We start from the raw sequence: 24,907 nt of genomic DNA, 5'->3' as shown, positions 1-24,907 counted from the left end.
AAGGAATGAAGTGCTTGAGCAGTGCAAGGCTTCAGGATGAAAACAGTCCCTCAGCTCTTCTGGGGAAAGGAAATTCAGAAAGAAAATGCAATGGAAACAGGCACAGAACTCGGGTCAGTGACTTTCAGTTCCTCAGTCTTATCCCTCATTTCCCAATACCCTGCAAGACCACGTGTATATTCTACTACTCTGAATGTGTCACTGCACCGGCAGCATTTGTCATTTCCCAGATCCCAGGAACTCCATTCCCTCCCAACCTAATCCCGAGTGACAGCGTGTGGATCTAACGCTTTTAGAGCATTGTTTTAGAGCCAAATGTGCTCGTCAGGAGCGCAGCAAGGCTGGAAGCAGCAGCTCGGTCCGTGCTGTCCCGCAGAGCTCACGGCCGGAATTCAGCGGTGTGGTTCCCCATCTGTTGGCAGAAGCAAGGAGTAACACCGGAGCTCCTCAGGAAAACAGATTTGGATCCAGATGGAGTCAAGGGCCCATTCTGTGTCAGCCCCTGATTTCACAACTTGTGGAAAAGAGCTATTCTCCACATGGGAAACATCCCTGCCATTCTTGGAGGAGAGGTTTTACAGAAACATAGGCTTGTAGAAAATCCATGAATTTGATGGATCACAGCCAGAAAGAGGAACACAAAGCAACATTTTTTGAATAGCTGGAGTAGGAAAAACCTGCACACCTGCATGTCCTTGCCATGAAGCTTGTGTTAGGTCTGTAAGCACAAGAGGATCCCTTACCCAGGGCATAACGAGGCACGCAGCAAGTGCAGCCACTGCTCTGTCTTGGTGGAATCCTCTGCTGGGCTGCACTAACCCCAGCTGTATAATTAACAATTCAGTTGGAATGGAGCCCGATTTAAAGCTGAGCTCTCTCCAGCAAGTGCCAGACCTGAGGCAGGAAAGTACCTGGGCAGAGAAAAGCTCCCTGGAGAAACCTGTACCCAAACACACGAGTCTCCTGCTAATGTTCCTGTTCTCTGAAGGATTTCTAAGGTTCTGGCACAACATGCACCCCCTCTTTAATTGATCCAGTGACCATACTCCATCTGAAATATTCTCACACTGCTGTGTGAGGAGGCACTAGGGCACAGGTATCCCTCTGCCAAGGGTTATCTCTGGAGCTGTGGCTGCTATTGATTTGTTGGTTCTTTCTCTCTTAGAGATTGATGTTAGGAAACTGAAACTCCCAAAAGGTCTGGGCTCAGCCTTCTTGACACTGAAACAGGGCTTTAGCCTAGCAAGACCTCTAATCTATCAATTTTGTCTGAAAGTTTTTCATTTAAATGGGGAGGAAAAAGGGAAAAAGAAGAAACCCTCCACATTTTAAGATAGAAAGGCACAATTCTTTTGGCATGCAGAATTGCCACCAATTATTTTCTGCCTACAAGCTATACAAGCTGCAGCATCTGCCTGTTCCTCAAATTATTAATTTTCAAAATTATCATCTAAACTACTTTTGATTCCAGATTAGCTGAAAGGTATAGAGAATTAAATTCTTCCCCCCCATTTGGATTAACTGATAGAGAAAACAATGGAGAGATGAACAGGGAGAGGATTGTTTAGAAAGACAATCTGCATTATCCCATGGTTTCTGCATATTAGGAAATGAATCAAATAAGAATGTGAATAAATAGGTGTGTTCAGAACTGCTTAAATACAGAATTACTGATATGTCTAACCCTTTCTACACAGTTGTGTCCCAAACCCTGTCAAAACGAGACCAACAGGAATAGAGGTTGGGAAGGAGAGAAGCAGCACGGGGACAGAAAGGAATGTATTTTTTACTAGGGCATGTTGCTATTTTTGGGGTGAAGGGGGACGAGTGAAAGATGAGACTGAGGAATAAAGGAGAGGATGGAGGAGAAAAGTCCTGAGGCAGAACTGGAAATACCTGCTGGAAGTGACCAAGAGCAGGGTCTGAGCAGCAGATGCTCCTCCTCATGGTCCCGGTGTAGGGAACAGCTGCTGTTTCCCTCAGACAGGGATCGGTACTAAGTGTAAAACTAATATTTGGGCCGGGCCATTAGTCACTGTTAAGGGGCCCTTTTATCTCCAGTAATCTCCTTCCTGGCAGTGTGTCCCACAGACCAGGCTTTGCATGCAGCAGCCTTGTGAATACTGAAGTCGAAGCCAAATGTTCAGCCCTGGACAGGAATTATTGTCCTGCCCAGAGTGGGAATTGTCAAAAGCACAAGTAACCTCTGCTGCTTTGTTCAGCCAAAATGCTCCTGATTTTAATTAACTTTGGTTTTATTCTGGTGTGAGAAATTTGGGGCAGGCAGAAAAACAGAAAAGTGCTGAAAGACAGCTCTGGAACTCAGCATCACATTTTTGGTCTAGGAAAACCAAGTCTGTTTGAACAAGACTTTTCTGGCACAGGAAAATTGAGTATTGTTGCTGCTGAAAAAGAAACCGAGTGATCTCTGCAATACCTGCCAGTCCAAAACAAAGATCACTTTTAGTACAGAGCAGCAGCCCATCATCGCTTTAAGGGACAGAATTTTCCAGATTTTTATACTTAATCAGATCAGTAACCATATCTGCATTCCATTTGCCCTAAATTGCATTATTTGTGAACAAATGTGCATATGGCAGAACAGCACTACTGTCATCCCTAAATATGACCGCTTTATCTGTTAATTAATTTATCTGCTTATTAATGAGCAAAACCATCGGTTAACAATATCATTCCTGAGCATCCCCCAACTCTCCAGTCCTTCCTCAAAAAGATTCGGGAACCAGGAGTCCATTCGGAGCTTTTAAAGGGCCAAAAGGTTAAAATCCTGTAGCCCTTCCAAAGCGCTCTAATGCTGTAGAGTCCAGTGAATAAGGAGCGATAAAGCAACCCTGTCATTTAGAACAACGCCAGGAGGGAGGTCCCAGCTTCACCAGAGCTTCACCAGAGCAGGGCTGGACCCGCACCTCGGCACCTCCCGGGGGTGCCAACAGCGGCCGGAGGGTCCGGCCGGCCCCGAGCCCCAGCGAGGAGGCGGCGGCGGGAGCGGCCCCGCCGTGCCGGGCCGGGCACGGGGCTGGCCCCGGCGGCCCCTCCCTGCTCCCCTGCGGCCCCTCCCTGCTCCCCGCCCGCAGAACCGGGGGAACCCGTCCGGCCGGTCTGGCGGCGGCTCCCACGGAGCCGGGGCGGGCGCGGGGCCGGCGGGGCTCGGGAGGCGCTGAGCGAGCGAGCGAGCGGGAACCCGCGGGCTCAGGTGAGGCCGGGGGCTCCTGCCCAGCTGCCGGAGAGGGGCCGCGGGCCGCGGGGCTCGGGGCGGTGGCGCGCGGGGCGCGGTACATCCATCACCGCCAGGGCTGCCCAGCTCCATCTCCGCAGGTGCCGCGCTCGGTGCGGGCCGGGGGTCGGGCGGGCTCTGTCCCGGCCCGCACCGCCGCACAGGTGGGGCCGGAGCTGACCCCGGGCACACCCGGAGCGCCTTCCCTTCTTTTCTCTTTCCTTCCCAGAACATCCCCTGCTCGGAGCGGGGACCCCGACGCGTTGTTTTGGAGGGTTTAACCCCGCGGGAATCAGCGTTCCCCTCGCTCCCACCCGCGGCGTGTGCGGCCGGTGATGGTCGAGCTTAGCGCAGAGTCTCTCCGGTCCGAAGTTTAAAGAAAGGGCAGGAGTTTGCTGGAAGGTGAGTTAAGGCAGCTGGACTGTCTCCGGTCTCCCCGAGCCCCTCGGGCACTGACTCCAGCTCGTGGCCTTGGGCTGGTTGCCCCACTCCCGGATTTTCCCCCCTGCATACCTGTATACGATGAGAACAGCCTTCAGGGCTGTGGGGTGATTACTCATTAGTCAGTGTTTATACAGTCATCAGAGCAGCAATAGGTTTCTGTATTAAGGAGCAGTAATTCTGCAATAGAAATTACTGGGCAAGTTACTTCTGAGGTCAGTGACTTGCTTGGAGAACAAAACAAAACAAATTCGGTGTCTTCCTCTTGTTAGCTGGGGCTTCGTGCCTACAGCTTATAGAGCATCCCTTCCTCCGAGTGGGGATGGAGCTGTGCTGAATGGAGCAGCTAATGGAGCATTTCCCCGCTGGCTCGGGTGTCAGCAGGAGCGCTTTGAAACCCAAGAGGCCAAACAGCACGGGAGCTCTGGCAGGGACCGTGCTGGTGATGAGTAACAGCCGGGGTGGGATGTCTGCTCTCCGGGCTGAGGGGTGTTTGGCTGTGGAGAGCGGGGCCGCTGGGATTTGGGGTGGCAGCCTGGCCCTTGAGCAATCCCCACCTGTGTGGCTGCTGCTGGAGTGAGTCCCTGGATTAAATCTCTGTAAGTGTCTGTGCTGGATCAGGCTTGCTCAGGTTTCTGTTTGGTCGTGGGTTTTGATTTGTCTTTGTCCTCAAAGCCTGGTTTAGAAGACGAGTAGTATCTGGCCATGTTTTAAGTTTTCCTTGTCATCTTCTGCACTGGCGGTCACCTTAGAGTCTGGTTGCTTTCATACCTGTCCTAGGCCTCTGTCTCTGTGTTAACTTGTAGCTATGGTAGAGATTATTTTCAGTAATTTCTAAACTATTCTCCCTTAATTCTGTCATAAAGACAGCATGTGAATGTTCTGGACCATTGCTTTGGAGTTTGGGATGGTGAATTCCAAAAGGCACTTGCACTGAAGTTATTTTAAAATGAGCTGGAACTCATTTCCCTGCTCTCTTGTTGGTGTGGCTGTTGTTTGAGGGCCGAGAGCTTGAAGTGCTGCCTGCTCTCAAATGTGGAAAGGGGGCTGGTTGTTGTTGTTTCAGATCCGAGGGGTTTTGATGTTCTTCCTGGCATGAGCTTTGTCAGGCCTCTTTTAAATGAGTTGCTTTGTGCAGCTGTAATTGAATGCAGGACGTTGGCCAGGAGTTTCTGAAACCCAACCCTGGCTCTGTCAGTGACTTACCCAATGGCCTTGGGCAAATCACTTAACCTCTCTGTTTCTGGGCTTGTCGGGGTGAAGGGCACATTCTCATTCCAGAACCACGCTCTGAGCCCTCCTGGGCAGGTGCTGAGCTCTGTGACAGCGCTGCTTTTTGGCCAGCTTACAGAGTCCCTCTGGAACTGTGCTGGGTTTTCCCCATGTGTTCTGATAGAAACTTGGAATGTGTTTTTCATTTGACAATTTGACAATCGATAGTGATAGGAAAGATGTACTAATGACTTTACAAACAAGGTGTGGGTGTTAATATCTTTAAAAGGTCTCTACCAACCTCAAGCCACAAGTTTATCACAGAGCCCAGACACCTTAGGGTAATAGGACAAATGGCTCCACACAAAGCCTAAGAAATTTTGCAAGACAAATAAATGTCACGATTTTTCTACAGAATAGTTTTTTGTTATTGTGTGCACACAAGGTGGAATCAGCCAATAAACCATTTTCTACATTGTTTCATTGCAGATGGAGCCTGATTTGAAGATGAACACAGGGGATCCTCAGTGAGTGGCTGGTGCCAGCATCTGTGATGCAGTCTGGGCTTCAGTCACACACTCCATTGGATGAAGGTCAGTTTAGGAAAGTGGCTTTAGTGTCTGTTGTAGATGCTGCCAGAAGAGGTGTGTCAATGGCATCTCCAATCTTGGTAGCAGGAAGTAACCTTTATTTAGTCCAGTTAAAAATACCTGCTGGTTTTGATGGTGACAGTGATTGCTAGGAAAAAAACTCTCTATGAAGTTCCAAAAATCTTCTACTCCAAACAAGGCAGTTTAGATGTGCACAACAATAATTATTTTTCCCTCTATTAACTTCAATATGTGCTGTTGTATAACATGAACCTCGAGACCAAGGTAACACCCTCGAAAAGGCAGGCTGAAACCCCTTCAGAGAGGGCTGGAACCTGCAGCTTGAGCAAAGGTTACTAACCTCTTATCTTCTGCAAAGATAGCTTGTCTTGCCTTGGACTTTAAATGACAGAACTCTGCAGATCTATTAATGAGAAATCCTAGGGCAGATAGTGGAGAAATGATGATTTGGTTCCTGCAATGGCCCATCTTCAGCCCTTTTTGTGTAACCTCAGGCAGCTGCCCTGTACGCTGTGGGTCTCTTTCTTGCAGTGATTTTCTGTTAAATTCTTGCTGTCTAGTTAATCTCTTCCCTGTGTCAAATCCTGTTGGCTCATCGGGATAAAGGAGTTATATTGGAAAGTCCTTCATACTTCTTTTCATACAAGTTTTAATAAGTAGCTACACCGGGGAGTACACAATAGCCTCTGCTTTCTATTTTAATTTTTTCCCCAAGATGGGACTTCAACATTTGTCAGCAGCACAGAACTGTACCCTCTCTCCTCCCTCTAGAGGGTTTCAGGGTCTTGGTGTCTCAGCTTGCTTGAACAGGTCTGCAGTGTGTTCAGGGGAGGAACTAAAGATCTGTGGGTGTTGCAAGGTTGGCTGCATACAATAGCAATTTAAAAGTCTCTTGGAACTGGAATTAGTCCTTAATCCTCAGAGTTTGTACAGCCTCCAGAGCAGTAGTAAGTGCCTGTGTTAAGGTACTAATGTGAATCAAATAGATGCACTTTGCATTTAAAAATGGTGTGTGTAAACTGAGGGGCTGGGTGCCCAGCAGCACTCGATGGTGCAGCCAGGCTGACTCCTCTGGGACCTGTCACTCGCAGAACAGGAGCCCCGAGGACTTCTCACCTTGCAGGGAGAGTGGGGTCCTTGGTGCTTCTGTTGGGTGCAGATCTCGGGTATAACACGTGGTGCTCTCCTGAGTTGTGTGGGTGCATCACTTCCCCACGAGCATTTTATCTGCAGCCATACTGGAATCCCTCTGATTTTAACCTTTTGGGGTGATTCTGAGTCACCACGTATTGGCAGGCTCCAGTGGGAGCTGTTTCCAGGGTCACAGTGTGTAGGGTCAGGAGCTGGCTTTCATTACCCTACACTCTTAGCCTCAGCTGGCTCAAAATACATTAAACTCCTGAGCTCACCTTTCTCTGGGGCATCCCAGCTCTGGGGCTTTACCTTTCTTAGTGTGCATGGGACAGCCAGTGTGTTTGAGAACAGATGACTGAGGGAAATCATTCCCTTCAAGATAGCATTTTTGTGTCTTCAATTACTGTAAGGCAGCCATTCAAGGAAGTAACTGGAGCTGTTGTGTGTGAAGTAGATCTATAAATTGATCAGTTTTAAGCATGTAATTTACATGGCAATCTACCTGAAGTTAGTACTGTTTGGAGTGAAGGTTATTTCCTTGGCCCATTTGTGCTGATTCATGCTATTCTAGCTGCTGTTTTCTTTTCCTCTCAAAATGTCATAAAGATTACCTGGAAGGTTTTAGCTTTTCAGAAAACCTGTCTATCTGCCTGTCCAAGCACTTGCTACCAGTCACATTTCATATCTGCTGTGAGTAATCAGTGATCCATCTCATCTATTGGAAGCAGTTGATGATTTGCTGGTTTCCCTGTAGCAGCTCTGGTTCCAGGGAGATGAGTTGCTGAACACATTTTTAATGAAGGCCCATACTCTGCCAAAGCCTTAGGCTGGGATCCCTGAGGGGAGAGCAGAAATGCAATATCCTGCTGTTTGAAGCCTTGGCTTCTGGCCATGCTTTGGGGGTGTTAAAAATAACTTGAGGAGCATTAACTGGTACCAATTGTGTCATTATTGGGCTGAGGATGGATGATGACCTGAGAGTGGATGCTGGGCTGTCTTTGCAATTCCAAATTTCAGGTCTCAAGTGCAGTTACAGCCATCCCTTAGTCCTGTGCCCATGGATGAAAGACGAGTCTGAAACCTCGCAGGGTTTGAGCTGGGATATGGACTCGAGCCCCTGGAATAAAGGTGTCTGCTCTGGTGGAGCCATGCAGGTGCTCTGTGGGCTCTGATTTCTCCTGTGGGTGCTCTCCAGGGTGGCAGCCCCAGAGTGCCCTCTTGGTTGCTGTTCCCTACCAGGCTCTTTGTCGATGTTCCCATTTTGGCTCTGACTCTCTGTTACTGGTGAGGGACAGCTGAGGATGGCAGAATAATTCTGCTGTCTCTTAGAGAACATGTAATTGTAATCACATCTGCCAGCAGGTCCTTGTGGGAACCCCACCCCAGAGGCTGGTGTCAGACATGGCTTTCTGCTGCAGTTTGGGGAGTTTGTATTCAGCCCCAGGAAGCAGGTTTTGTTTTGCAATGCTGGATGCTCCAGTAACACCTAGTAAAGAAATAAATCTTACGTCTCTGAGGCTCAGGCTTTGCATTTAAGTGCTTTTTTAAATGCCAAGTTAAATCAGTAGAACATCTTGCCGTAGCTGTTTTGTCCTATTTAAACTCCAGAGACCTGAAGCAGTTTCAGAAGGGTCTCTGAGTTACTTTTTGTACTATTTGAGTTTGCTTTATGATTCTTGCTTAAAATACCGATCTTGTTGCGTGGCCAGGTTTGAGCAGCTGTTGAGCTTGGCACTGCCAGAGTGTGTGAGGTAGTGCAGAATATGGTGCCAAGGACAGGAACATGCAGGGTGGTGGCCTGCAGGTGTGTAATGGTGAGGCTTGTAGGTTTTTATATCCATAATAAACAGAAAATAACAGCTTTAGTGGCATTTTAATCCTTTTACTATACACGTCCCTTGTTCTAGATGGAGTCCTTAACTTTCAGGGCACTTTGAGTGATGACCCAATTTTCAAGAAGTCACCCCAGGTTCTTGTAGCAGTGTCATGGGCAGTGACTCTCCAGAGAAGAATTTAGAATAAGATTGCTTTGGGTTGTTGTTTACTGCCTGGAAACCAATGCAGTAAGTGGAGTTTTTACAAGGTTTAATTTGTTCCCTATTATCTGGTGCTTGCCCTGAGGCAGATGTAGACACAAAACCTGAGTTACTGAAGCACTGTGGAATTTGCCCTTTTAGTAAATAAAGTGGATCAGGTATACTTAAACCTGTGCTTAATACTGTTTTGATCTCCTTTATCTCCCCCTATATCCATCCTGCTGTTGGATCAGCAGGATTTTCCAGGCTGGAAGGCAGAACTGAGAGCTGGGCACTGCTCCCCACCCATCCAGGCAGTAGGAGCTGATGCTTCCTCTAGACTGAAATGGTTAATGTAAGGTTTTCTGATCTGAAACTGGTCTGAAGCCGTGTGAAAGCCCCTGTTGTCAAGTCAGGAACTAGAACATGAGGGCTGTGCAGCCAAGAACCAGCTTTTTAAAGTGTTCTCGGAGGTTTTGATCAAGCAGTATTTAACAACCATGTTGTTCCATCTCAGTCCCCCCATGAACTGTTTCCACAGTGCTCAGAATAGTGACCCAAAGCAGTAGTGGCCTCTCTCTTCTTGCTATGTTTGTTCCCCTTGAGTTTCTGCTGGGTGCTTCCTGCATCCAGGTTCTGCTGGGTGTGTGCTCCCCTCTCTTACCTGCTGCCTCGGGCTTAGTTGGCATCTCTGCTGCTCCGTGCTATCGGTTCCTCCCATCTCCCCTTTCACATCGTGATCCCTCCCCACCTTCCTCTGAACTTCTGACACGGCTCTGCCGTCCCAGCCAGCCCTTTCCTTCCAGACCAGGTGTCAAGAAACTTAACTCTAAAGCAATTTGTTGGCCTGTCAGGGGAGGACTCCTTTGCCCCAGCTCCCACAGCAGCTCTCATCTCTCTCCCGACTGCGGGAGCTTTTCCGCAGGCTCCCGGCCAGCCCCGGGCACAATTCCATTGCCTCCTGCAGCATGCTAATGGTGTGTCCACAGCACAGAGCACTTGTGCTGCCTACAGGGTAGCACTTAATGAGATCTCCTCTCTTAACGAGGTTTTCCAGGGCAGTTTAGTTCTCTGAGGAGGGAAAGTGACTACAGTTAATTTAACCTTACCCCAGATCACTTTGGCGGGCTCTGTTCCCAGGCTGCTGCTGGTGGCATTGTAGGAATTGCCATGCAGGCACACATCTGTAATGGAGAACAAAAGCAGCATGATTTTGACATCTCATCTACCCCTTCGCGTGACTAATTAGTTCATTAATCATTAAGCAGTTAATCAGTAAAATTTAATAAACTAACAGCTGAATCTCTGTGTGCCAGAGATATGAGCTTCTTTCAGTTGTTGTAGAGTGAGAGGCAGTCAAAGATCTGGTGGCATTTTGTGTTCTAGGGACTGTGTGTGGGAGGAGCCCGTTCCCCCCAGCAGTCCCCATGAGAGGTGTTAGCAGGACAGAAAGAATTAAAGTATGGAAAAGGGGAGAAATAAAGCAGGATATCACAGTGAGGTATTCAGGGGCCTGAATTGGAGTTTGAAGTGTATTTCCTAACTCCAAGGCTATTTAGGAAAATGTAATCTGTCACAGAAATCTCAGGTTCTACACCTGCGTTAGTGACCAGCTGGGTAATTCCATCAGGGAGAAGCCTCCAACAGCTCGAGTGGGTCTTGGGAGGAGTTGTGTGGATTCCTGTGCACTCAGCCTGGTGGATTTGTTGTGTTTTGTGGGCTGCCAGTCTGTGCTGGGCGGGCCCTGCAGCTCTGTGGCTCGGGAACATGGCCTGCCTTGGGCTCCCTGCCAGCAGCCAGCCACTCGAGTAGCACAGTCTGTGCTCATGGAATATTTATCTCGCTCTTCTAGCAGATATTAGGGAGGGGAGACAATTTGGCTTTGCAAAACCAGAAGCTGAGGTTTGGTGCCAGCCCTGCTGGCTGCTGAGTTTGTTAGCAAAGGCAATGCCATGGTGGTGAGGCAGGTCAGGGGGCAAGCTGGGAATTGATGTGTAGATCAGGATTAGGATCACAGCCAGTGATGGCTGGAGTCATCCAGAGTCGAGGCACAGCTGAAGGGCACATGGGCATGGCCACAACTCAGCTCATCCCTCCTCTGATACAGCTCAGGGCTGTGCCAAAATGCATCCCCTGATGTCCTCAGGTGTTTGGACAGCGAGATGTGGGATCTTGCAGTGGCAAACACTGATGTTCAGCCATGGGAAGAGAGGGGAAGCGAGGCTGGGCTGGGTGAGGCTGGGCAGGTGGGCATGGAGGATCAGCTGTGTGACCCGAGCCCTGGATGTCTGACCTGGTGCTCCATGCCCGGTTCTGTGTCCCACTGTGGCCAAGCTGGGCTCCAGCTCCTGTGGCTCCTCAGGGCATGATGTCATGGCCGCTGGGAGACGTGTTTGTGCACTCCCCAGTTCCTGTGTCCTGTGTCGGGAGCACACGGTGTTCCTGGGCTCCGGTGTGTAATTACACATAGCAGAACAGTAATGAAGGGCTGCCTGGGACAAGAGCTGCCCCCTGATCCTGCTCAGGGCTGGAAAACCAAGCCCGTGCCCTGTGCTGTTCTGGGGTTTCACATGTGGGCTTTGGTGAGCAGCACCAGCAGAGTAAAACTGGAGATGTGGTTTCCAGCACTTGTTACATGAGCTCTTGTCCCTAACTTGTCCAACATGCTCGCAGGGTGCTAGCAGCATGATCTCAGAAAGGGATTCAGAGACCACCTTCGAGGAGGATTCCCAGCCCAACGATGAGGTGGTGCCGTACAGCGACGACGAAACGGAGGACGAGCTGGACGGTCGGCAGCCTGGGGCTCAACCGGGACCCAAGCAAAGCAGCAGGGACCCCGAGGAGAGCAGAGATCCTGGCAAAAAAGGTAACAGCACCTTGACCCGAGAGCCTGGCAAAAAAGGTAACAGCACCATGGCCCTGCTTTGGGCAGTGCACGATGCTGGATGCAGAGGCTGAGCCTCAGGGACCGATGGGAATTCTGTGTTTATGTGTTGGCTAAGGTTTGGAATGGCTTATCTGACTCTGGAGGAGTTACTTGATGGCAGTTCAGTTTAACAAATGTCAGAATGAAACTCAGCTTCATTCCAACCTGCAGCCCAGTTCTGTGCCACCGCTCCTTGCGCAAAGATAATGAACTGCGTGGTGACCTCCTGTTAATTAAGGCAGGCCCTGGATGTACATGGCCTGTGCTCTGGGAACCCTTCAGACAGACCTTCAGGTACTTGGTTTCCCAGTCCTCTGGAAATGGGCTCCAGCATAAACATTTTGCTGTGCTCAGTGTTTTCCCTGGATTTCTGCTTGTGCAGAGCAGATTTCCACCTCACTGCTCATTTTATAGCCTCATGAGTTTCCTAAAAGGTAAAAGGTGAGTAGGAGGAGTTCAAAGGAACCAGCAGGTACAGCCTGTGGCTGCTGCCAGCTAAGAGCCTCAGTGGGAGGAGCCTTTCTGGCATCCCTGCTCTGAACCTCTACCCAAGAAACATCTGTGGCTCCCCTAAATTTCCTTTCTCATGCTGCAACTCGGGTATTTTCAATGTAACCAGAGCCTTTGTAATTTATACAGATTTTTTCCTGTTTGTGTGGGAACAGTTGATCAGCACTCCTTTCATAACCACCTGTTATGTGTTGTCATTTTACAAGCACCCGTCACATGTTTAGTTTAAGATTTTTTTTACGATGACATCCTTTAAAGTTGATGAATTACCAAAGCAGCTTGCCAAATATTAGGTGTTAGTACCACACTTCAATGTGGAGGAGCTTCCTTCCTGCAGGTTTTACTTCAGACCTAATTTGTCAGTTTTCGATCAGTTTTATCAACACTGCAATGTTTTGGGATGTGTTAAAGAAAAGTTTATGTAGATTTCATGTTTTTCTTTATGCCCTGTCATTTTGACAAACTTAGTAACTTTCTAAGTAACTCAAAACATGCTTCCTCGAGATAAATATTTCTCTGTTATCTTCTGGGCTCGTAACCAAGGTACTGGAAATGAAAGTTGTGCAGTCACAGGAAAAGTCCAGATATGTCAGTGTGGAATTGGCTCTATGGTGGGTGGGAAAAAAAAAAACTTTGCAGTTGGATTTTGGTTTTTGAAGTGTTAGTCACAGCCGTGCCCACGCCTCTGCCGCCGGGAGTTTCACCCTGTCCATGGTGAAGAGGATCTCATGAAACCAGGAAGAGCAGCCATTAGGGACAATCCCTGTGGGCTGCAGGAGAGGGGAGATGCTTGGCCGGTGAGTCAGGAGAGCTGCATTTCCAAATCCTGCCTGCGTCATCCTTCCCAGGCAGGCAGAGCTGCGGGAGGCGCCTTCCCAACCTGGGAAGGAGTTCTGGGTTATGGGCAGGGCCCGGGTGCGTGGCTGAGGGCACAGGGTGTCTGTGCTGAGGCTGAGCCAGTGGGAGCTGCGGGCACAGAAAATTGTGATGGATGCAACTCCTGTTCCTGAGTTTTCTCACATTTTGAATCGAGCAAAACTGGTGGCTGAAGAAATAAAATGAGCGCTTCAGATTTGTATTTTTAAGGGGTGTGAATGAAGAGCATGGCACAGTGTGGTTAAATCAATTAATTGCCTTCAATAGGTGAACTGATCTCTTCATTTCCAGCAAGACTCATAGCCGGGTTGGAGTGCTTAGCACTTCACGGGCCTCACAGAGGCAAACCAGAAGAGGGGAGAGAAGGGAATTTAGCATGAATAAATGTTGCACTCTGCAGGTGTCCCACAGAACTTTCAAATGTTAAGCAACCCTTCTCCCTATCTCTGAATGTACTTGAATTGCTAATAAAGACAAACAGCCTGGAAATGCCTTGAGAAGGTTTCTTTAAGGATATGTAGCCTTGCTTCAGTAGCAAGTACCTTTAAAATATGGATTTGAGAGAAAACCTGAAAGTGGCAGATTTGTTCCCTCATGTTTGTAACACTTTTCGACTCTTTTTGTCCCTTCCAGACTGCAGTTGGCAAGTTAAAGCAAACGATCTGCCTTTCTACGACCAGCCGGGCTTCAAGAGAACAATCTTCCTGTGCTTCAAGAAAAGCAAATATGCAGTAAGTTGTCTTATCCCAATGAGGTGCTAATTGTCTGGTGACTGCTTCCTTAATCCCGATAAGATCTTTGGAATGGCTGGTGAGTGGTGTAAAAGCCACCGTTCACAATTCCTCCGTGTTTCCAGCAGAGGTGGGGGGGGGGGAAGAATAACTGGGTTGGTGTTTTGGAATGGAAAATCAAGCGTCTGTCATGAGACCTGTTTAAGGTGAGATAAAGAACTGAGAATTTAAAAATATGCATTATATATTTGTGTTGGAAGGAGAAGCTCTGCTGTGTGACTGATGTTTGGGTTTCTCCCACAGGGAAATGCAATTAAGACGTACAAGTACAACCCCATCACTTTTCTACCTCTGAATCTGTTTGAACAGTTCAAGAGAGCAGCCAACTTCTATTTCTTTGTTCTTCTCCTATTGCAGGTAAGCAAGATGGAGAGTACTCACTGTGAAGGGAATTTGAGCTCAATAATATTTATGACACAATTCAGTGCTGTCCTGCCAGGGAATTGGGGGGCACTGTCTGAACTGCTGCAGAGACCAAGCCCATCGTAACAGAAACCTGCAGCAAATCCGGATGAGCTATGGCAGGCTTCTGGGATGAGCTAGTTGCACAGAATTAGAATGAGCTCATTGCAGAGCTTATGAATTTCATGAGGAAAAGATGATTCTTGAGTTCATCTCATCAATCAGAAGCACCACCAGACTATATGAGCCAGTGCAATTGTTAAAGGGAAGCTGATTCCTAAGTAGTGTAACAACCAAACTCTTCCCACAGACTTTTGTTCATTTTCACAACCTGACTTGAAATTCTCTCTGATGTGGTTTTTTTTCCTAGTCAGGTCACTCTGAAATATCTCTGATTTATATTTGATTGATGATCCTGTACTGACCTGATTTTATTGGTCTTTTGTAGTCGATTCCTCAGATAAGTACCCTGTCCTGGTACACAACTCTGGTGCCCTTGCTCTTGGTGCTGGGAATAACTGCAGTCAAAGACCTGTTGGATGACATTGTAAGAGCCATGTTCTGTTAATACAAAAAGCTCCCAGTGCAGCTGATGTCTCCTGTTGTGACACAGGGCAGGCAGTACACTGTTTGCTCTGCTTTCAGGCTCGTCACAGGATGGACAACGAGGTCAATAACAGGACATGTGATGTCATCAAGGATGGAAGGTTTGTGTGTTCCCCTCTGAGCTCTGTAAGGGATGATTCTGTCCCTGGGGCTAAGCTTTGCCACAGATCTGAAGCTGTAGATGATAGGAAAGGCTCAGCTCTGTTCTCTACTGCCTGTCTGAAAACCTAGCTGAAGCTGGAAGAGAATTGCTTAAAGGAGTAATTTAAAGTTAATTCTCCAGGACTAAATCTATGCTAAGAGCCCCTTCTTTGGAGAGTAGGACAGGAATTCATAACTAGGTGAAGTGGGAAGAGAAGAAGTTAGGTTGGCTTCTGAGCTGTAGACCCCCAGCGAAATTGCAGTGTCTGAGAAGCAAACCCACAGCACACCAAAAGGTCGTTTTTTTTTTCCTAAGGAAAGTTCAGTATTATAAGATTTATAGAGTGGATTGTGTTCTAGATTAAAAGTAATAATTATTAAACTATCTTTGCTATTAGGTTCAAAGCCACTAAATGGAAAGATATTAAAGTTGGTGATGTCGTTCGTCTGAAGAAAAATACTTTTGTTCCTGTAAGTTCCTTTTGTTCCTGCTTCAGATACATTTGTTTTATGTTTCAAAAGAGCTCTGTAGGAATTTTTACCTGGCTTTATTTGATGTCTATTTATTTGTTTTCTAGGCTGATATTTTGCTGCTGTCCAGCTCAGAACCAAACAGTCTGTGCTATGTGGAGACAGCTGAACTGGATGGGTAAGGTTCTACTTAAGGCTGTCTTGGAGTTAATTTGGGCTGAGTAGAAAAAGAGCAAGGATTGTGTATGTTAGAGTCTGCTTGTTAAGCCACACCTGGGGAACTGTATCCAGCTGCTGATTCGCACAATTCAAGAATCATTAAAACTTGTCCACTGGTGTGCTACAGACACATCAAAAGTGTTGGAGAATGTGACATCGGGAGAAAGGGGCAAGGACATGGATTTATTTTTTACTTTAGTATAGGTTGCCCAGACAAGCAGTGGTACCTTAATTTAATTGTGTTTAAACTTCTCTCCTGTATCCACGGTTTTAATAAAATCACCTTTTTATCCTTTCTTCTTAGTGAGACTAACTTAAAATTCAAAATGGCCCTAGAGGTGACACACAGACACCTTCAGGAAGAAAGTGCCCTGGCAGACTTTGATGGTTGGTACAGTTCTACACCTAACCCTGATAGAACCTAGCTCAAATCGTTTGCAAGTCAATAAAAGAAAAGCAAAGCTGCTTTGATGGTGGGTACAAGTCAATGCATTTGCATTTAACTTGTACATTAAACACATTCTCCTCCAAATTGTCTAGGTCTGGTTGAATGTGAAGAGCCCAATAACCGACTGGATAAGTTTACAGGAACATTATCCTGGAGAAACTCAAATTATTCCCTGGATGCTGATAAGATTTTGTTGCGTGGCTGTAAGATCAGGAACACGGACTTCTGCCATGGAATGGTCATATTTGCAGGTGTGTAAAATTTCACCACTAAAAGCACACCTGTAGAGTGAAAAAGAATCTTCATCCTATAGACACCAGCTGTATTTCATGTCCCAGTTTGGTAAAACTGTAATACTGACATGTGTTTGCTTATCCTGTCTTTCCCTTTTTTTAATTTTTCACTCTTTATTTTTAGGTGCTGACACAAAAATAATGAAAAATAGTGGAAAGACAAGATTTAAAAGGACAAAAATTGACTCCCTTATGAACTACATGGTTTATACTGTAAGCCTTATTTTTTAAAATTCAGATTTTAAGTGAATAGTGAATGTGAAGTTAGGCAGCTTCTTCCTGTCTGTATGTAATAAATATGTTTTGACTTTTTTCTGGCCTGCTGAGCTGGGATGGAGTAGGAAGAAATCTGAAAGGTCCCTCTGTGGGAAATGTTTGCTCCATTTCTCCTCACAAATACCTGTCATATTCTGTTAGGAACATGGGGATTTGGGATTTAAGTCGAGCAGACGTTCCTGAAGTGTGCGAGGCCTCTCTGTGCCCTGCAGATCATCATGGTCCTTATCCTTCTGTCGGCGGGGCTGGCCATCGGACACACCTACTGGGAGCAGCAGATTGGCAACTCCTCCTGGTACCTGTACGACGGACAGGACTCCAGCCCTGCCTACCGAGGCTTCCTCAACTTCTGGGGATACATCATTGTCCTCAACACCATGGTGCCCATCTCCCTCTATGTGAGGTAGGGCAGTGCCTGAGGAGGTGTCCTTGGGTGGAAATGGGAGCTGCAGCTGGGCGTGAGAACCTTCCTTCTCTTTCATTCAGTGTGGAAGTGATTCGCTTTGGCCAAAGCTATTTCATCAACTGGGACCTGCAGATGTACTACCCCGAGAAGGACACGGCTGCCAAGGCCAGGACCACCACGCTGAATGAGCAGCTGGGGCAAATCCAGTACATCTTCTCTGACAAGACTGGAACCCTCACACAGAACATCATGACCTTTAAAAAGTGTTGCATAAATGGGCAAAGATACGGTAAGCTGTGCAAAGGAGGAGGAGGAGGAATTTTAATACCTGTTGGAGGTCAGGTACATACAACTTCTCTTAGTTCCAGCTGAACTTCCACAATTTAGACCTAGCACTGGGTAAAGCATAGGATTGAGGTGTTGGGGTTTTCCCACTTACAAACTGGAAATTAAGGAACTTTAGTGGGAACATCTCAGCTTTCAGAAAAACTGAAAATTGGTAATTTGCACAAATTTTTGTACAAATTTACTTTCACTAGAAATGCTTTGGGGGCAAAATCAAGAAACAGACAAGGAAATTTTAGTGTGAGCAGCAGTTTGTCCTTTTCCTTTCCTTCCAGTAGCAGGGCAGTACACGTTGTAGATCTCTTTTACTTTGTGGTGGGCTGTAAAAGCTTTGTTGTGCCTGGTGCCCCTGAGTGTGGGTGCTTGCCTTGCAGGGGACTGCCGGGATGCAGCAGGGCAGCTCCAGAGCCACGCAGAGGTAGGTCCATCCCAGGTCCATCCCAGGTCCATCCCAGCCACCACAGTGTCCCGTCCGTGGGACGGAGAGGTGCGGGTGGGCACAAAGCAACGGCACCTTGGTGACTCAGACTCTCTTCCCCTGTTGTCTAAGCAGCAAGTTGATTTCAGCTGGAATGTGTACGCAGATGGAAAGTTCTTATTCTATGATCACTATCTGATAGAGCAAATAAAGGCTGGAAAAGAGCCAGAAATCCAGAAGTTCTTTTTTCTGCTTGCTATTTGTCACACAGTCATGGCTGACACTTCTGATGGTGAGTGTGGCTTTTGCTTAGTTTGTTTTCCTTGTGTAGCAGAAAACAATAATTCAAATCCATTCCACAAGGGAGACCTCTGCAACTAATGCTGATACCATAAGGGAGGAGTGTTAGGCTGCCCTTTTAAATTAAACAAATCTAAATGTAGAGATGATCAGCTATTGAATTTGTGAATTCATGGGTTGGAAGATTTAATTACAACATGGAATTAATTACAACATGGAATATGAATATTGCTTTACTCCCATCTTTGTGAAATCTCCATGAAACCAACAGTGTCCTGTCCTTTCTTGTTCTAATGTTTTTGGGGTTGTTTCCTCTCACTGTATTGGTGTCTCCGGCCAAGGATTTGTCTTTTGGAGCTTCTTTTGAAAATGTTTAAATGACTGGATTGAGAAATTAGGATGTTGAGGTAGAAAACGTGGAGTTCTGCTTTAGTATGTGAAGGGAAGCAGGCTGAGGACTGATCCTGTTTGGGAGGTCGTGGTCCCTGCTCTCGGTGTGCCCTGCCGGCAGGTGCTGCAGCAGTGTCCAGCTGCACCCTCAGCTGGATGCTGGCTGCAATCCTACAGGTCAGCTCCACTACCAGGCAGCTTCCCCGGACGAGGGGGCTCTGGTGACGGCCGCCCGGAACTTCGGGTACGTGTTCCTCTCCCGGACACAGAACACCATCACCATCAGTGAGATGGGTGTCGAGAGGACCTACGATGTCCTGGCCATCCTGGATTTCAACAGCGACAGGAAGAGGATGTCCGTCATTGGTAAGCTGATTGCCACCGGCCTGCGTGGAGAAGGTCACTTATTTAGGGGTGAAAAGGGATGTGCAAAGGAAGCTGGGGTGAAGAATTACCAGTCCTGGGGCGCGTTTAAGCCCACTGAAGAAACGCCACCTTGTCCTTTGGTACGTGGCAGTGGGCTGAAAAATCCAATCTGAAATGGTTCCTTGATGTAAGGGTGCCACCTCTGCTGTTTCCCTCTGCAGTAAGAGAGTCTGATGGCACCATCAGGCTGTATTGCAAAGGGGCTGACACGGTGATTTTCGAGCGGCTGCGCCCCAGGAACGTCAAGAGAGAAGCCACAGAAGAGGCGCTTGATGTATGTTTGTATTTTGTATGCTCTTTTTAAAACAAAAATTGTTTCTTTCTGACAATAGTGTTACTAATTTCCTTTTCCTAAGCTATTAAGACAAATGGAAACCTGCAATTAAAGTTAAACTTGTTCTGTCAAACTTGTCAAATGCTCATGTTCTTACCCTCATGTTTGGATTGCAAATGAAGAGTTTTCTTTTGTGGATATGTGTGGTTTTAATTATTTTTCAGGTCTTTGCAAATGAAACTCTCAGGACACTCTGCCTGTGCTATAGAGACATAAGCCAGGATGAATTTGAAGTGTGGAATAAAAAGTTTGTGGAGGCCAGTTTAGCTACAAGTCACCGGGATGAAGCTCTGGACAAAGTGTATGAGGAAATAGAAAAAAACTTGATTGTAAGGAATTGTACATTTTTAGTACATTTAAATTCTTATATTAAAAGAAACACGTTTCAGTGCTACTAACCACCTGTATTTCAAATGCCTTTCAGCTGCTTGGTGCAACAGCTATTGAAGACAAACTGCAGGATGGAGTTCCAGAAACTATCTCCAGACTCTCCAAAGCAGACATTAGAATCTGGGTGCTTACTGGTGATAAAAAAGGTGGGGTTGCTTACAGCCAAACAGCTAAAAACAGGAGGATGTTTTCCTGTTCATCTGCACTGTGGCATTGAAAGGGAATTCTCATACTGAAATGTAAATCAGAAATTACTTAAGAGCACTTGTGGTGCTTCTGGCTGCTCCTAACAATTACTTGTACTTTCAGTAAATACTTCCTTCTCTTAATTTTTTTGTAGAAACTGCTGAAAATATTGGATTTTCTTGTGAACTCTTAACAGAGGAAACGGCCATCTGCTATGGAGAAGATACCAGGCAAGTGAAAACACAGAGGAGTTAGTTTTCAGGATTTTCAGTCTGGGACTGACCTAGCTTAAAGTTTATCCTTGACATTTTAGTACAGTTTTTCCCTCTCTTTCCAGTGCTCTCCTTCAGACGAGGCTGGAAAATCAGAGGAACAGTGCTGGATCCAGTCCACATTCCTCTCTCAGAATGAACGAGCCATTCTTCCAGGGCAGCAGAGACCGGGCTCTAATCATCACTGGCTCCTGGCTGGTATGTACAAAGGCTGTTCTCCCGAGTGCTTGGGATTTTGGGGCACCACCAGCCTACAGTGTCTCTCACTGAGGACTCTGTTCCTTTGTCTGCTTGAGCATGACAGAAATGGATGCTGGGAGCATAATGACCTCAGGTGTGTTGTTAAGCAGTGCCTGGAGTAGGACTGGAAATGGTGCAGAAGAAAATATAGTAAGTTTAATTTTTTTCACAGAATGAAATCCTGCTGGAGAAGAAAAAGAAGAAAAAGAAACTTAAACTGAAATTCCCCAGAACAGCAGAAGAGAAGAAGAAACAAACTGAGAAAAGGAGAAGGGCAGAGGCCTACAAGGAGCAGCAGCAGAAGAACTTTGTTGATCTGGCCTGCGAGTGCAGGGCTGTGATCTGCTGCCGTGTGACCCCCAAGCAGAAGGCCATGGTGGTGGAGCTGGTGAAGAAGTACAAGAAGGCCATCACCCTGGCCATCGGGGACGGGGCCAATGATGTGAACATGATCAAAAGTAAGGCAGCTGTCAAGCTCTCCTGCTAGGACAGATCTCCTCTGGCCTGCTCCTGCGGTCTCTCCACTGTCCCTCTCTGTCAGAAGACTCTTCCATCTGCTTTGCTGCCGTGGGCCTTTTAGCTTCTGTGCCTGTTTCCCTTTCTGAGGAAGCACTTTAGGAAATGGTTAGTGGTTTTTCCTGATCCATTTTTTTTTCTGTAGACATTCCCTGAGCAGGAATCTGTTCTCATGCTGTGTGTTACAGAAGTGTAATATGAAGACCAAAGCAGTAGCTTGGCTGCCCCCTGCCTGGTGGCATTAGCCATCCCAGATTGTACCTGCTCTGCTTCCCAAGAGATGCAAGCAAGGAAAAAATGTCTAGGATAGGGTTTATGTCCCAGGGGTGTTTGTAAACTGCCTGGCCAGTTTGTTCAGGATTTACTCACTCTGTCTCATCACTTGGTTCTCCTTTGGTCAAATTTCCCAGGTGCATTCTGACAGAACAAGCACTGAGAGACAGTCCAGGTGGCAGTAGAAATGGCCCTGGTCATGTTCCTGTCCCTCTGTCCAACCTAGTGTGTGGTGTTTGTCTCCCTCACCCAGCTGCCCACATTGGAGTTGGGATCAGTGGCCAGGAGGGCATGCAGGCTGTCATGTCGAGTGACTACTCCTTCGGACAGTTCCGCTACCTCCAGCGCCTGCTGCTGGTCCACGGGCGCTGGTCGTACATCAGGATGTGCAAGTTTCTGAGATACTTCTTCTACAAAAACTTCGCTTTCACGCTGGTCCACATCTGGTACTCCTTCTTCAATGGCTTCTCTGCCCAGGTAGGAAGGTGTGCTCATGTGGGATAACAATAAGCAGATGCTTCTGTCAGTGTGGAACAGCAAAGGCTTAACCTGGGAAGTGTCAGGAATGTGAAGTTGTCACCAGTGATTTCTGCGAGAGGATGTGATGAGTACTGAGCGAGTTGGTTACAAGCAGGTACGATTCCAGAGCACTAAAGTCAGGATCACTGTTGTACAGGGAGGAAGATTTGGAAGGAGTGGGGCAGCTTAACACAGACTAAAGAGCTTCAGCAGAGCCTTGAGCCAAGGTGCTGCTGCCTTTGGGTGAACAGCGAGACAGGGAACTTAAAGCTGTAGTAGAGCACATGTGAGTTTTGTCAGGAACTGGAGGGGAAGGATGTAATAAAATGAAATCACCAAGTCCTGCAATTCCCCCTGTGTTGCAGACAGCCTATGAGGACTGGTTCATCACACTGTACAACGTGCTGTATTCCAGCCTCCCGGTCCTGCTCGTCGGCTTGCTCGACCAGGTATCCCCATGTTGTTACAACAGATGAATCCAAAGGCACCTATCACCACATCCTTAAGTTACACTGGTTTTCCATGAAACAAGAGGGGTTTGGTTTTGTGGCTTGTAAGAATGTCTTCCTTTTGCATTACTCTGTGCAAATCCCTGCTATTGGAAAGAGAAAGGGATCTGCCATTCCCTTTGGGACACTGTATAGTTCAGCTTCTCACTCTCCAAAGCTCAGGCTGAGAACAACCAACAATTCACAACTTTCTTTTTCTTTTTCCTCTTTATTAAGGATGTGAGTGACAAACTGAGCCTTCGGTTCCCCAGACTTTATGTTTTGGGCCAGAGAGATTTACTTTTCAACTACAAGAAGTTCTTTATAAGTTTGCTCCATGGAGCTCTAACTTCACTGATCATCTTCTTCATCCCGTATGGAGCCTACCTTAAATCTATGGGAGAAGATGGAGAAGCCCCTGCAGATTATCAGTCCTTTGCTGTCACAGCAGCATCCTCTCTGATATTTGTTGTCAATTTTCAGGCAAGTAAGCTTGGTTCCCTGAGCTTTGGTGTTCTGAGAACACTTTCTGCTCACTATTCAAATTTCTCTACTAGAAAAGTAACAACATGTAAGAAGTAGTTGACATTATTTGGAATTAAGAAACTCATTTGGCACTTTTGTTTGCTTTTAGATTGGCCTGGATACGTCTTACTGGACTTTTGTTAATGCTTTTTCAGTATTTGGGAGTATTGCACTTTACTTTGGGATCACATTTGACTTTCATAGTGCCGGAATCCATGTTCTCTTCCCTTCTGTCTTTCAGTTCACAGGTCAGTCCTGGTGCTTTGTGGTTCTCAGTCCTGTCTGATGTAGCTTTGTCACAAATTAACTTTTGCTCCTTTTATTCCCAGGAACTGCTCCGAATGCTCTGCGGCAGCCATACCTTTGGCTTACCATGATTTTATCCATTGCCATTTGCTTACTGCCTGTAGTGGCACAGCGCTTTCTATCCATGACAATCTGGCCTTCAGAGAGTGACAAAGTGAGTGAAATCTGTTTTTTGGGTGAATGTGGCAGGTGTTTATTTACAGGGGCTGGTGTCAGTGCTAAGCTGTGGGCTAGTGGAAGGTGTCCCTGCCCAAGGCAGGGGGTGGGATGAGATGGGCATTAAGGTCCCTTCCAACCCAAGCCATTCTGGGATTTTATGATAATGTTAGAGACAAGTAAGTGATGGTGCCCTTCAGAGAGCAGCACAGGCCTGGCTTGGGTCCTGTCGGTGGAGGAGTGGCTGCAGGGCTGGCCTGAGGCAGCAGCTCAGTGGGGGCTGTTTCCTCTTGTGCCTGGCTGAGATCTGGTGGTGCCACTGAGACCCCATGAGGCTGCTGAGGGCCCCAGTTTGTGTTTAATTTAGGCTGGCCTCGAGTTCCAGGGTTACATGTCAAGAGTATAGGGGATAGATGTGGCTACTTCTGCTCTGCCTTGAGGCAGCACACAGCTACGAAAACAGATCAGCTGTGGCGACGATGCCTAATGCACGACCCGCGGTGTGTTTGCGTGCGTGCAGATCCAGAGGAACCGTCGGAAGTACCTGCTGGAGGAGCAGCAGTGGAAGCGGCGGCAGAGCGCGTTCCGCCGCGGTGTGTCCGCCCGCCGCTCCGCCTACGCCTTCTCGCACCAGCGCGGCTACGCCGACCTGATCGCCTCGGGGCGCAGCATCCGCAAGCGGCGCGCCCCGCTGGACGCCGTGCTGGCCGCCGGCCCGGGCTCCGGGGACACGCGGGACACCAGCTGAGGGACCGCCGGCTGGCCAGGGGCTGTTTGGCACAGCGACCGCACGAAACTGTTCCGGACAAACTCAGGATCTTGTTTAACCACCTGGCATGAGCATGTGAAGTTTTTTATGTCTTATCACAGAAGTTTCTGGGTTTGGACTCCTGAGAGCACAGAAAAGCCAAGAGTTCTCTGTGGAACTACTGATCTTTGTGTGAAGGATACACGTGCTGGGATTGGAAACCCAGCAGTGTCTGTTTTTAGTGATGCCTGGAATTGCAGACTTTTCACTTTTTAATACTATGCTGGTATAAAACTGTATCTACATTTCATCCTTGTCATTGAAAGCGAATTTGCTTGTGTGCTCCATTTCATTAACTGCTCAGACATGATGGCACATGGGGTGCTTGGCCCTGGAGAGAGCCCTGGATGCTCCCATCGGAGCTGTCACAGCTGGGCTGGGATGTCTTTGGTGGTAAAACTCCAGCCAGTGTCAGATTGGATAAGCAATCAGGATAGATCTCAGCTCTGGAAGCTGCCCCTAGAGCTGGCACAAGCTATTCATTTCAGTTCTGGACACAGTCAGTGATGGATAACGAGTCACTTTCATTGCAATGTATTTCAGTTGCTGGTGCCTCAGTTCTTGCAGTGTAAAAAGTGGTTTTATGAGTCTCTTTATATTTGCACATTCTTTACTCGAGTTGAGGTGTTTGAATGTTTCACTTTTATCTATTTCCCCCGTCCGAAGTAAAGCTAATTATTGAAATGGTTTTATAGAGGTGTTTGAATGTTTCACTTTTATCTACTTCCCCCTTCTGAAGTAAGGCTAATTACTGAGATAGATTTTAGAGGTGTTTGAATGTTTCACTTTTATCTACTTCCCCCTTCCGAAGCAAAGCTAATTATTGAAATGGTTTTATAGTAAAAACTATGACCTACAGTTCTCATTCAACGGAATGTACATTTCAAAAGTGTAATGCAAATAAATATCCGATAGTATACTTCCTTGCCCTGAGTGCAGGGATTAGACTGGAGCACGCCGACGTGTCAGCACCTGGCGGGCAGGAGCGGCCGGCTTTGCCCC

General features: G+C 47.3%; 1 protein-coding gene and 1 long non-coding RNA gene across 3 annotated transcripts in view; one reads left to right on the top strand and one right to left on the bottom strand.

Annotated features, from left to right (window-relative positions):
- The first annotated feature begins 3,106 nt into the window (after window positions 1-3,106).
- ATP8B1 (ATPase phospholipid transporting 8B1) lies at window positions 3,107-24,599 on the top strand. The gene is made up of 30 exons (XM_009099657.4): window positions 3,107-3,214; window positions 3,465-3,637; window positions 5,378-5,481; window positions 11,322-11,514; window positions 13,594-13,691; window positions 13,995-14,108; window positions 14,602-14,700; window positions 14,799-14,860; window positions 15,299-15,371; window positions 15,479-15,549; window positions 15,895-15,977; window positions 16,131-16,289; window positions 16,456-16,544; window positions 16,820-17,010; window positions 17,094-17,302; window positions 17,733-17,776; window positions 17,912-18,068; window positions 18,644-18,832; window positions 19,054-19,166; window positions 19,391-19,555; window positions 19,651-19,762; window positions 19,957-20,032; window positions 20,140-20,272; window positions 20,487-20,772; window positions 21,357-21,580; window positions 21,988-22,071; window positions 22,348-22,593; window positions 22,745-22,883; window positions 22,965-23,095; window positions 23,618-24,599. Exons 3-30 carry the CDS (start codon window positions 5,476-5,478, stop codon window positions 23,843-23,845), a joined length of 3,774 nt encoding a protein of 1,257 aa, XP_009097905.3. The 5' UTR covers window positions 3,107-3,214; window positions 3,465-3,637; window positions 5,378-5,475; the 3' UTR covers window positions 23,846-24,599.
- Window positions 5,496-24,907, bottom strand: part of LOC127061103 (uncharacterized) — a 30,744-nt gene continuing 11,332 nt past the window's right edge. Inside the window, exon 4 of one of the 2 annotated variants that reach the window (XR_007780552.1) lies at window positions 5,496-9,832. This is a non-coding gene — a long non-coding RNA (uncharacterized LOC127061103). Of the gene's footprint in view, window positions 9,833-18,762; window positions 18,853-24,907 lie in introns of those variants that run through there. The other variant, XR_007780553.1, reaches the window with a different exon arrangement.

Source organism: Serinus canaria, chromosome Z (genome assembly GCF_022539315.1).
Source record: "Serinus canaria isolate serCan28SL12 chromosome Z, serCan2020, whole genome shotgun sequence".
NCBI classification, from domain to species: domain Eukaryota; kingdom Metazoa; phylum Chordata; class Aves; order Passeriformes; family Fringillidae; genus Serinus; species Serinus canaria.
Note: the sequence above shows the minus strand (reverse complement) of the source record. Positions and strands in the feature narration are given on the sequence as shown.